This window comes from Rhinichthys klamathensis, unplaced genomic scaffold (assembly GCF_029890125.1).
Source record: "Rhinichthys klamathensis goyatoka isolate OS25496 unplaced genomic scaffold, OSU_Roscu_1.1 h1tg000256l_1, whole genome shotgun sequence".
In the NCBI taxonomy this organism is placed as follows: domain Eukaryota; kingdom Metazoa; phylum Chordata; class Actinopteri; order Cypriniformes; family Leuciscidae; genus Rhinichthys; species Rhinichthys klamathensis.
The window spans coordinates 1,377,722-1,388,506 of record NW_026606778.1 but is presented as its reverse complement, the minus strand read 5'-3'; the positions used below and the strand labels follow the sequence as shown (position 1 = coordinate 1,388,506).

At 37.3% G+C, this 10,785-nt stretch overlaps 1 protein-coding gene across 1 annotated transcript in view; it reads right to left on the bottom strand.

Annotated features, from left to right (window-relative positions):
- Nucleotides 1-2,368: 2,368 nt before the first annotated feature.
- Nucleotides 2,369-10,785, bottom strand: part of gabrr2a (gamma-aminobutyric acid type A receptor subunit rho2a) — a 28,526-nt gene continuing 20,109 nt past the window's right edge. Inside the window, exons 4-9 of the mRNA XM_056267231.1 lie at nt 10,213-10,436; nt 8,752-8,834; nt 8,514-8,654; nt 5,678-5,830; nt 5,362-5,573; nt 2,369-2,814 (exon numbers count right to left, since the gene is read on the bottom strand). Coding sequence (XP_056123206.1) covers nt 2,503-2,814; nt 5,362-5,573; nt 5,678-5,830; nt 8,514-8,654; nt 8,752-8,834; nt 10,213-10,436 — 1,125 coding nt within the window. The 3' untranslated portion in view covers nt 2,369-2,502. The remainder of the gene's footprint in view (nt 2,815-5,361; nt 5,574-5,677; nt 5,831-8,513; nt 8,655-8,751; nt 8,835-10,212; nt 10,437-10,785) is intronic.

The following is a 10,785-nucleotide window of genomic DNA, read 5'->3' as shown; positions in this document are numbered from 1 at the left end:
CAGTAGTTACCAGAGCGCGATTTCTTTCCCCCTTGTAATTTTTATTTATTTATTTTTTACTCAGTAATGATTTAAAATGTAGTGAAGTACAATCCTTTAAACAAAACGTACTTTAGTAAAAGTATATTACAGATTTTAAAAACTACTAAAAGTAGAAATACACACAAAAAACTACTCGATTACGTAACGCGAGTACCGGTAAATGTAATTCGTTACTTTCCACCTCTGCATAATGAGTGAAATATTTATTATAAATATTACATATCTACCATTACTTCAACGAATGAATAAATTCAGACTATATAGGATGGTTTCAAACTAATTTTCAACCCATCTATTAAATTATCACTATTAAAAAGAAAATGATCAAATAACCATACAAATTAAATGTTTTAGCTTTTTGTTTATATGGACCCATTGAGGCAAATAATCTATTAATTCCAGTTTATTCCCTCAAACGTGTTATTAGAAGACTAGAAAAAGACAGCTCTACTGCTTAAAATGACTAAATGAAAAAAAAAAACCCAGCCATTTGACATTGTTGAACTCAAAGAAAAAGGACATTCAGGATAAAGGCTCCCTTTAATATCACATTTGTATATGCTTTCAAAAACATCTCATGGTGTTGAGCAGGGACTCAGCTGTGAAACCTTACTATATTTAAAAAAAAAAAAATCTGCCTTCTGTCAGGACACAGTAGTGATTATTTTTTTATTGAGTTATCATAGGACAGGTGATTTTAGGGGTACTGAGTGATAATGTAATGCAACATAACTAACAATAAGCTTCACCTTTATACATTTTAAAAAATACAAAATACGTTTAGATCTATACATATATATAATTTTACATTGCACCTTTTTTCTGGTCAACACATATTACATTCTTAACTTTTCAACAATTACAGAAACATCTTATGGAGTGGAACTGACTTCATAGATTCAATGATTTGGTAATACCTTCAAATATAAATACAAACTTCAAGCACATATACGTACTGTAGTTCACAGCATTTTCATTTACAGCAACAGGTGTTTTGAAAATTTGGCATGTGATGCCTGTATGTGTACTAATGTGCACTAAAATTGTCCCACCAAAATTAACCATCACCTTCATTGTTTAACGTTGCACATAAGGCAGTTTCAAGTTGTATTCAAGACCATTTCATCACAAACTAACCTTTAGCCTGCACTGACTGCCTCCATGAACAAGCTTTGCACTCAACTCTTGTAAGGTATCATGGCAAGTTCAGGTTGGAGTATAACTGATATAAAATATAAGTACAATAAATAAAACTAACATGCATACAGATGAACCACAGTAAAGACATACCGATTTATTTTGCATGAAAAATATAATGGTATCAAATACACACACACACACACACACACACACACACACACACACACACACACACACACACACACACACACACACACACACACACACACACACACACACACACACACACACACACACACACACACACACACACACACACACACACACACACACTCCACTTAACACGCACATCCAAACAAACCTCAAACTGAAAGGAGATTCTTTCTCGTTACTAGTAATTACTATATATTAACATGAGTGATTGCTAGCATAAACAAACGGCCTTGCCTAAATGAAATAAAACTGGACATTGTGCAGATGAGCAAATAAATAGACTTAAAGGTTTACAAAATAATTTTAAGTTAGTGTTAATTCATTACATTTAATTTATTAACCACTGCCACTTTACATCGGAACAGTTTCATTTGTTATTTGTTTCTGTCCTGTTCCTTTTTGTAGTTTTTTTTGTCTGATGACAACATTCTTGTTGAGTTGTATCTTTATATTGTATTTGGTTTGTTTTATATGGCCTTTTTGATTCTTTTTGTAAAGCACCTTGAGCACTGTCAAAATTATGTATAAATCTTTGCTACATAAATAAATATATATAAACGTATTAAATTGCAAAAATTGCACAAAACAGATGGTCATGTGATCTAAACATGGCGGCTCCCATGAGGGTGCAACCCACCTTATGTAGAAGAAAAAAAACAGGATTTTCTAGGCCAATGATATGACTGGATCTCTTGACTATTCTTTCAACATATCTGTTAAAAGTACTTTTTTTTTTTTTTTATAAAAAGTAAAAGTGGAAAAAATTATTTAGTACACATTTAAAAGAGTTGCTAAAATCAGACTTTCTTGCTCTGTACATACCATACCGTTAATAGACCAATGACGCAAACATGAAGAGAAAACACAAGCCCGTACAAAAGTCTGATAAACGTTTTACAGTTAATTTGTCATAAACCTCAAAAGGCCTATACAAAGCACTCAACCATATTTCTCTCTGCATTTCGCCAGTCTTTTTGCGTATGAAAGTGACAAAGGTAACTGCAGTTTGGTATCGCATGAGCCAATGTTTGATGTGCATCAAAAAGTCAGAAGGATGGTTGTGTAAACCTCCAAAAGTCTTAAAGAGTGTAAGATGCTGGAGAACGATCAGCAGTACACCGACCAGTATATGAGGTTGAAAACTATATAGGCTCCCGGGAAGATCATGCGGGAGTACTTATCAATGGCATGCGTGTTCTGCATAATGCGGAAGGCGCGGATGCCCTTTTTCTTAGTGGCGGTGGACTCGCTGCTCATTGACAGGTGAACCACCATATGTTCCTGTTTCTCCGGCACCAATTCTTCGTGAACCATGGGAGCCTCTGTGTAGCCAGCCAAGCTGTTGGCGTCAGCCTCACTGTAGGTCCCATCCAACATCATGGTCCTGGTGTGGGACATACCGCAGGTGCATGGCAATGACTGGAACATGTTGAGTTGGGCACCCAGAGAGAACAGAAAACAAAGAGAGCGAAGAGATCATTAACAAGGGCAAATTATCAGTTGGCATTAATAAATCAGGTAGCCACTCAAAAAGTTGGCCACTATAAAGAAGGGCCTCTTAAAAAATAGCCAATAGCCTTTTAACATAAGTAGTTAGTATACACTCACCTAAAGGATTTTTAGGAACACCTGTTCAATTTCTCATTAATGCAATTATCTAATCAACCAATCACATGGCAGTTGCTTCAAAGCATTTAGGGGTGTGGTCCTGGTCAAGACAATCTCCTGAACTCCAAACTGAATGTCAGAATGGGAAAGAAAGGTGATTTAAGCTATTTTGAGCGTGGCATGGTTGTTGGTGCCAGACGGGCCGGTCTGAGTATTTCACAATCTGCTTAGTTACTGGGATTTTCACGCACAACCATTTCTAGGGTTTACAAAGAATGGTGTGAAAAGGGGAAAACATCCAGTATGCGGCAGTCCTGTGGGCGAAAATGCCTTGTTGATGCTAGAGGTCAGAGGAGAATGGGCCGACTGATTCAAGCTGATAGAAGAGCAACTTTGACTGAAATAACCACTCGTTACAACCGAGGTATGCAGCAAAGCATTTGTGAAGCCACAACACGCACAACCTTGAGGCGGATGGGCTACAACAGCAGAAGACCCCACCGGGTACCACTCATCTCCACTACAAATACGAAAAAGAGGCTACAATTTGCAAGAGCTCATCAAAATTGGACAGTTGAAGACTGGAAAAATGTTGCCTGGTCTGATGAGTCTCGATTTCTGTTGAGACATTCAGATGGTAGAGTCAGAATTTGGCGTAAACAGAATGAGAACATGGATCCATCATGCCATGTTACCACTGTGCAGGCTGGTGGTGGTGGTGTAATGGTGTGGGGGATGTTTTTTTGGCACACTTTAGGCCCCTTAGTGCCAATTGGGCATCGTTTAAATGCCACGGCCTACCTGAGCATTGTTTTTGACCATGTCCATCCCTTTATGGCCACCATATACCCATCCTCTGATGGCTACTTCCAGCAGGATAATGCCACAAAGCTCGAATCATTTCAAATTGGTTTCTTGAACATGACAATGAGTTCACTGTACTAAAATGGCCCCCACACTCACCAGATCTCAACCCAATAGAGCATCTTTGGGATGTGGTGGAATGGGAGCTTCGTGCCCTGGATGTGCATCCCACAAATCTCCATCAACTGCAAGATGCTATCCTATCAATATGGGCCAATATTTCTAAAGAATGCTTTCAGCACCTTGTTGAATCAATGCCACGTAGAATTAAGGCAGTTCTGAAGGCGAAAAGGGGTCAAACACAGTATTAGTATGGTGTTCCTAATAATCCTTTAGGTGAGTGTACAGTATGTATACAGCTCACCGTAGGCAATATTTCTGTATGCATAGAAATACCTTTAAAAAGTGCAGTATACAGCACAACCAGTGCACACTGTGTGAAATAGAAAATCCCACAATGCAATGCGATTGAGTTGACTTTCCATTCATGGCTAAGTCAGAAGTAATATCCACACAATCATTTGTGTTTTGATATTTGATTGGAATAGAAAAAGTTAAGTGTTTATGTGCAAGATGGTCACGACAACAAAGTAGCGGATTACAGTTGGAAAATATTGCATAATATATATATTTTAAAATAGTAGCCATTGTGTAATTAATAGTATGCTAGAGTTCAAATATCAATTCTAAACATTGTGGCTATGGAATAGACCTTATTTAGAGCAGCGCCATGACAAGTATGAAAGCGAGGCTGTGAGGGATAGACTTAACGTGTTTTCAATGACATCCGCTGTATAAAGCTCCTAGATCACTTATAATTTTCCACAGCTCATGTTGGTCTACTGAAACTTCTTGGAAATATATTTTTGCAGTGTTTCGTCAGCAGAACAACCCAAGAACACATTAAATACAACTTACTGAAATACAACTTACTGAATGTCTATTCCTCACAACCTCGCTTTCAGTCCCGTTAAAAATCAAACGTGGCACTGCTGTGAATAAGGTCTATTGCATACTGCCATACATTTTTTTGTACCCAAATTACTGGCAGAGCAAAACAATAGTATAAAAAGAGTATGCCGTGTTCTGTACTGTATCCCACAATGCATTGTTCTCGACTTTCATTTCCATTTTGATGAATGAACCTGTAGTCATTTCAGCTGTGTTTTTAAACAGCTCTTAAAATCTTTCTAGACTCATTATTTGATTGGATTGCTAAAGGTGAAGACATTTTATAAGCATACTTAAATAATCCAAATAACCATATTTATTTCCGAGATAATAAAGCTCCACGAACCAAATCAAATATGCAATATGACAAGGTCATGTGACAACAGTCTATTTTTAGGTGTATGTTAACAGATAGATTACACTCAAAACTAACAAACAAAGACTAAGAGCCACAACACTCTACGTATTTCATGTCATGGGTTCTTTAAAAAAATAATGCATCCATAATTGAAAATAGATGTTCATAAATTCCGATTTTTTTACCTGCTCTTGAGCTGCTCGATTTCTGAGCTTACGCTCTCTCCTCTCCTGGACCGTGGTCAGGTAGTTGACTGCCGCATACTCCAAGACGGACAGGAACACAAATACAAAACTGACCCACAGGTAAATGTCCACAGCTTTGATGTAGGAGACTCTGGGCATGGAGGCGTTCACCCCTGTGATGATGGTGGACATGGTGAGCACCGTGGTGATACCTGGATAAAATCACCACATCCTGTTAACATCTGCAGGTGCGTGACACGACATAGGAAGCAGCAGTGACGCCCGAGGCCAAAATGCTGATTTGTGATAATCTTACCTAATGAAACTCTGGCTGGAACAGCCCTGCGATCAATCCAGAACGACACCCAGGACAACATAACCATAAGCGTGGCAGGGAAATAAGTCTGCAGCAGGAAGAAGAAGATGTGGCGGCGAAGCGTGAAGTTTATGTACAGGCGGTTGTACCATCCTGAAGAGAGAAAGATAAAAATGCAGATGGATGATCGAGCTCCAAAACATTTCAGCCACACTTAAAAACAAATTTCATTGGATTAAATAAAATATAGTGACATTTACACTTCTGTTCAAAAGTTTGGGGTTGGTAAGTGTTTCCATGTTTTTGGAAGAAGTCTCTAAATGCCTGCTACAGACTGTGCGATTTCAGCAACCTTATAAGATCATTACAAATCACACTATACGACATGGAACTAATAAACTTGGGTACGACATGTATGTAGACTGTACGATGGTGACACCTATTGAATCGTAGGCTACGACGCAAGTTAGTATAGAAGAATAAAAAGTCATCAGCATGCGCTCGTGGTAAACAAATAGAGCAAGTTTTGGAAGTTCCAAAACAGCTTGCCAAAGCGAAATTTGCGGAAAAGTTGGCTCTGATTGGTAAACACCTTCGAACTAGCATTGGTCTGTGGCAATAACATAACAGGTAGGTGTGCTCTGAGGCTCCGCCTTCTTTGACAGAACTTATCGGTTAATTTCCTCTGTTCAGTACATCCAGGACAGACGTCCATCACGCGTAAGACGCAGATACACTGTAGTGCTGCTTTATAGTAGAAATTGAAGTTGCAGTCCTAATTGAAAGAGACACTGACATTGTTTGTTCATGTTTAAAACTGTCAAAGTGTTTGCTTTTAAGCAATCTATTGTATAAAGCACTATAAAAACGTGACTTTGCTGGAGTGCAGAAATGGAAAGCTACAATCAGATGCTTTCTTAACTGCTGTCATTTTTGTTGTTTATTTTGTTATTAAAAAATGAAAGCGCGCAACACATATTTACATATTCATCTAAATGTCGCTCTAAGCAGTGTAGGTGGCGTTGGGATGTTTGCTAACAGTATATTGATGTTCTCGTATTTCAAACAAAAAGGACTTCACCGTGAGTATATCGGTGCCTTTATGCTCACCAAGGCTACATTTATTTGATCAAAAATACAGTAAGACCAGTACTGTGAAATACTATTACAATTTAAAATAACTGTTTTCTATTTGAATATATTTTAAAATATCATTTAAAGGGGTCATATAATGATACATGCACTTTTTCAAGTTGATTGTACTGAAATGTGTGTTGGCAGTGCCTGTACACAACCATCATATAATGATAAAAATCCATCCAGTGCTTTTGTTTTAATCTCCTTATATGTTTTCCCCTGCCTCAAATCAAGCCGTTCGTGACGTCACACGGTCGGAAGCCCCTCCCACGATTGTTGATTGACAGCCGGGTTTCAACACAGACCCGCCCTCGCTCATGAGGGAGCTGTCAATCATAGTCTGCGCGGACCGGCGCGGTCATTGTTGATATGCTGGAGCACTGTCTATGAGCAGAATGGCGTCTAAGCGATTGTGGTGTTCTGTTCTTGGGTGTAATAACGAACACAGTCATTTTGATGTTCCTAAATCCGAACTGCTGAAGACGCAGTGGCTGAGTTTGTTTTCGAAGGGAATATTCCCCACGAGCAACGTCAATGTTCTCTTCGCGCGAATCATTTCACACACCAGACTGCTTTATAAACGAGGGTCAGTATAAAGCTAGTTTTGCTAAGAAGCTGCTCCTGAATAAAGGATCGGTACCAGCTATTCGTGTTCCTGCTGAACCTCTAGAACAACTGAAGTGAGTGTAACGTTTTATTAAACTTTATATTAATATTTATATCTTTGCAAATCGCTTGCACGCTTCACGATGAATGAGTCTAAGGTTTACACTCAGGGTACATTACTGGATGTTTTCTATGTACGACGTTCTCAATTTAATTCATAATCCCACGTTTATAATGAACAACGCGTTGTATGTACGCATAGAACAGAGGGGTGGGGTGAGCAAAGCTCATTATCATTTAAAGTCATATGCACTGAAACGGCGTGCTGAAAACAGAGCTGTTTTTGACCAGGTAAAATAACTTACAGTTTTCTTACAATACTAATGAGAATTTTTAATTAAAGTATATTACAAACTTTTAATTTAGACCCTAAAGAATCATATTAGCTTGTACAAAAATGGCATTATATGACCCCTTTAATCCTTTCTGAGTTTTCAGCATCATTACTCCAGTCTTCAGTGTCATGATCCTTCAGAAATCATTCTAATATGCTGATTTGGTGCTCAAGAGACATTTCTGATTATTTTCAATGTTGAAAACAGTTGTGCTGCTTAATATATTAGAAAACATGATTCCTTTTTTTAAGGTTTTTTTATTAATAGAACCGCATTCATTTGAGATAGAAATATTTTCCAACATCATTAATGTCTTTAATGTCTCTCTCTCTCTCTCTATATATATATATATATATATATATATACAGTGTATATATATATATATATATATATATATATATATTATACATAAATCTTAAGCTTTTGAACAGTAGTGTATTTTAAAGCAAGACAGCACAAGCACACTTTTCAAGCTAAATATTTCACAAAAATATATTTGTTAGGTTGTAAATGATAAAAAAAATGATTATAAAAGTTATTTTGGAGGAAAGCTGGCATAATTTGCTTGCAGATGCCACTTGCTTTGATATTTAATGTAATAACATTCCTACACTTTTAAGTGTGACTTAAGTGTCCAAATCCTTCTTGGGGCCACATTTATTTGAAATAAATCAACTTAACAAATAATCCCCAGATACCTGTGCTGCTGTAGAAAGCCAGCCGAGAGGTAGTGTGAAACTTCTGTATGAGGAACTGAGAGAGAGAGATTTTTTCATCTATACTCAAAGACTCATCTCCACTTTTCCAGTACAGCATCAGATCCTCATCTGTGTAGGCGTCTAGAAAAAAAAGGATCCAATTCAGGAAAAACTAACTTGGCAAAGTGGATTGAGCATGTGCCACACTAAAAATAACACAAATTAGTGATTCACTCACAACTCTCCAACTCCAAAGTGCAGGTCTGTGAATCCAGTGGGAAACGGCTGAAGTCCATGTTGCAGGCTGCTGTAACTGTGACCCTGGGCATAAGGACCATGCATAACATGAATGAAAATACAGAAACGCACCGTCTTAGATCTTTATATTTCATCATATTTCTCACAGACTTCAGTTTTCGAAGCCAAAATCCATGGAATTTTCATTTGCAGTTACAAGGGAGGTGGAACCTGTATTGATAATTCACTCAAAAATGGAAAATTCAGTCATCATATACTTACCCTCATGCCCAAACCTGTATAAGTTTCGGTCCCACTTTATATCAAGTATCTGACTATAACTACTATGTACTAAGATTTAAATGAATAATTTGATAGAATGCACTTATTGTGTCCATACATGTTTTTACATTGTACTTATATATTAAAAATGCCTGTATATAATAACATGTTATTAATATCTGTAATTATATCCATAATTACACTGTTGACCTATCCCTTAACCAACCATTAAACCTAACCATACCACCAAACCTGTCTCTAACCTTACCAGTATCTCACCTCAATAGAAGCAAAAGTGTTTTGCAAAGACACACACACACACACACACACACACACTCATATATAGATACATACATATACACACGAACATATTATATAAACACAAACTTTTAAGTTAGATACGATTAATCGTTTTAATGCCCTATAAAAGACCATCTTGAACATTCTGCTAAGCATCTCCTTTTGTGTTCCACAAAAAGAGAAAATCTTGGGCTCTAGTAATAAAGCTTCTGCTAAGAATAAAAATGTAAATGTGATGTAAATGTGCTTAGTAATGCTAGTCAAGAACGGCATACTAGCGGCATTACTGAACTGGCACTAAGGCCATCTCATTTGTCTCTCAGTATTTCTCTCCTCTGTTCTCTGTAGCGGTGTCCATCATTTGACGGACAATGGAAATAATCTGGGCCAGTCCCATCAATTATGACACTTTCCCTGGAGCCAGAACAGTATCTGAAATTTGACTTTGAACTCAGCGCTAGCCCTTGATTATAGCCTGCACGCAGGTAGCTTGGCCTAATTTTTAACTCGCAGCACAAAAGACGGGGCAAAAACATCACAGGCCAGAAGCATCATTCTAATTTTAACACCACAGCAATATGCAAATGCAAATGCTTAAGCCCAGCGACGTGCTTTTGTTTTCAAACCACATTTTATTTAAATGAAACCAACGGCAGTAGTTGAGTTGCTTGGAGGTGAAATGTAGTAACTGCTGAACAAATGAAAAAATATTAACTTTTTCTTACATTGTACAAAATAAACACGAATAATAAATATGTATACGTACATTTACATAAATACATTTAAACTCTATACATATATACATAACTTACATATAATTGGAATTATAATGGCACACTTAAAATTCAGAAATGCTAGTGTTGATAATCTGCTTTTTTACCTCAGGCTGTAGAGAACGTGGCCATCAGGGAACACTCTCAGCATGATATTTTCTGTGGTGGTGTCATGAATAAAAGATCTTTTAGAGTGGACGAAGAAGACATCAGGAACCCAGATCTTCTTCACCAAGCGGCCGTCGAAAGTCATGCTTTTATTTGTGGTGCTGGCGAAGGACAAGCGCTCATCCTTCCAGTAGTGTCTCAGGTATAATGTCATAGTAAAGTCCTACACAAATGGAGGAAAAGAGATTGTGGGAGTTTTCACAATATTCAGTCACAACAACGATCTTTACAGGAGGCTGTATCATCCTTGTTTTTTGAACATGTACAAAGGAGATTTTTTAAATTTTGGGGTTGGTAAGATATGTATTTTGACAAATTAATACTTTTATTCAAGAAGGACACATTAAATTGATCAAAGGTGACATTTTCAAATGTCACAAATAATTGCGGTTATTTTGAACTTTCTATTCATCAATTGTGAAAAAAATACTAAAGAATTGTTTCCTGAGCAGCATATCAGAATGATTCTGAAGGATCGTGAGACTGAAGATTGGAGTAATGATGCTGAAAAT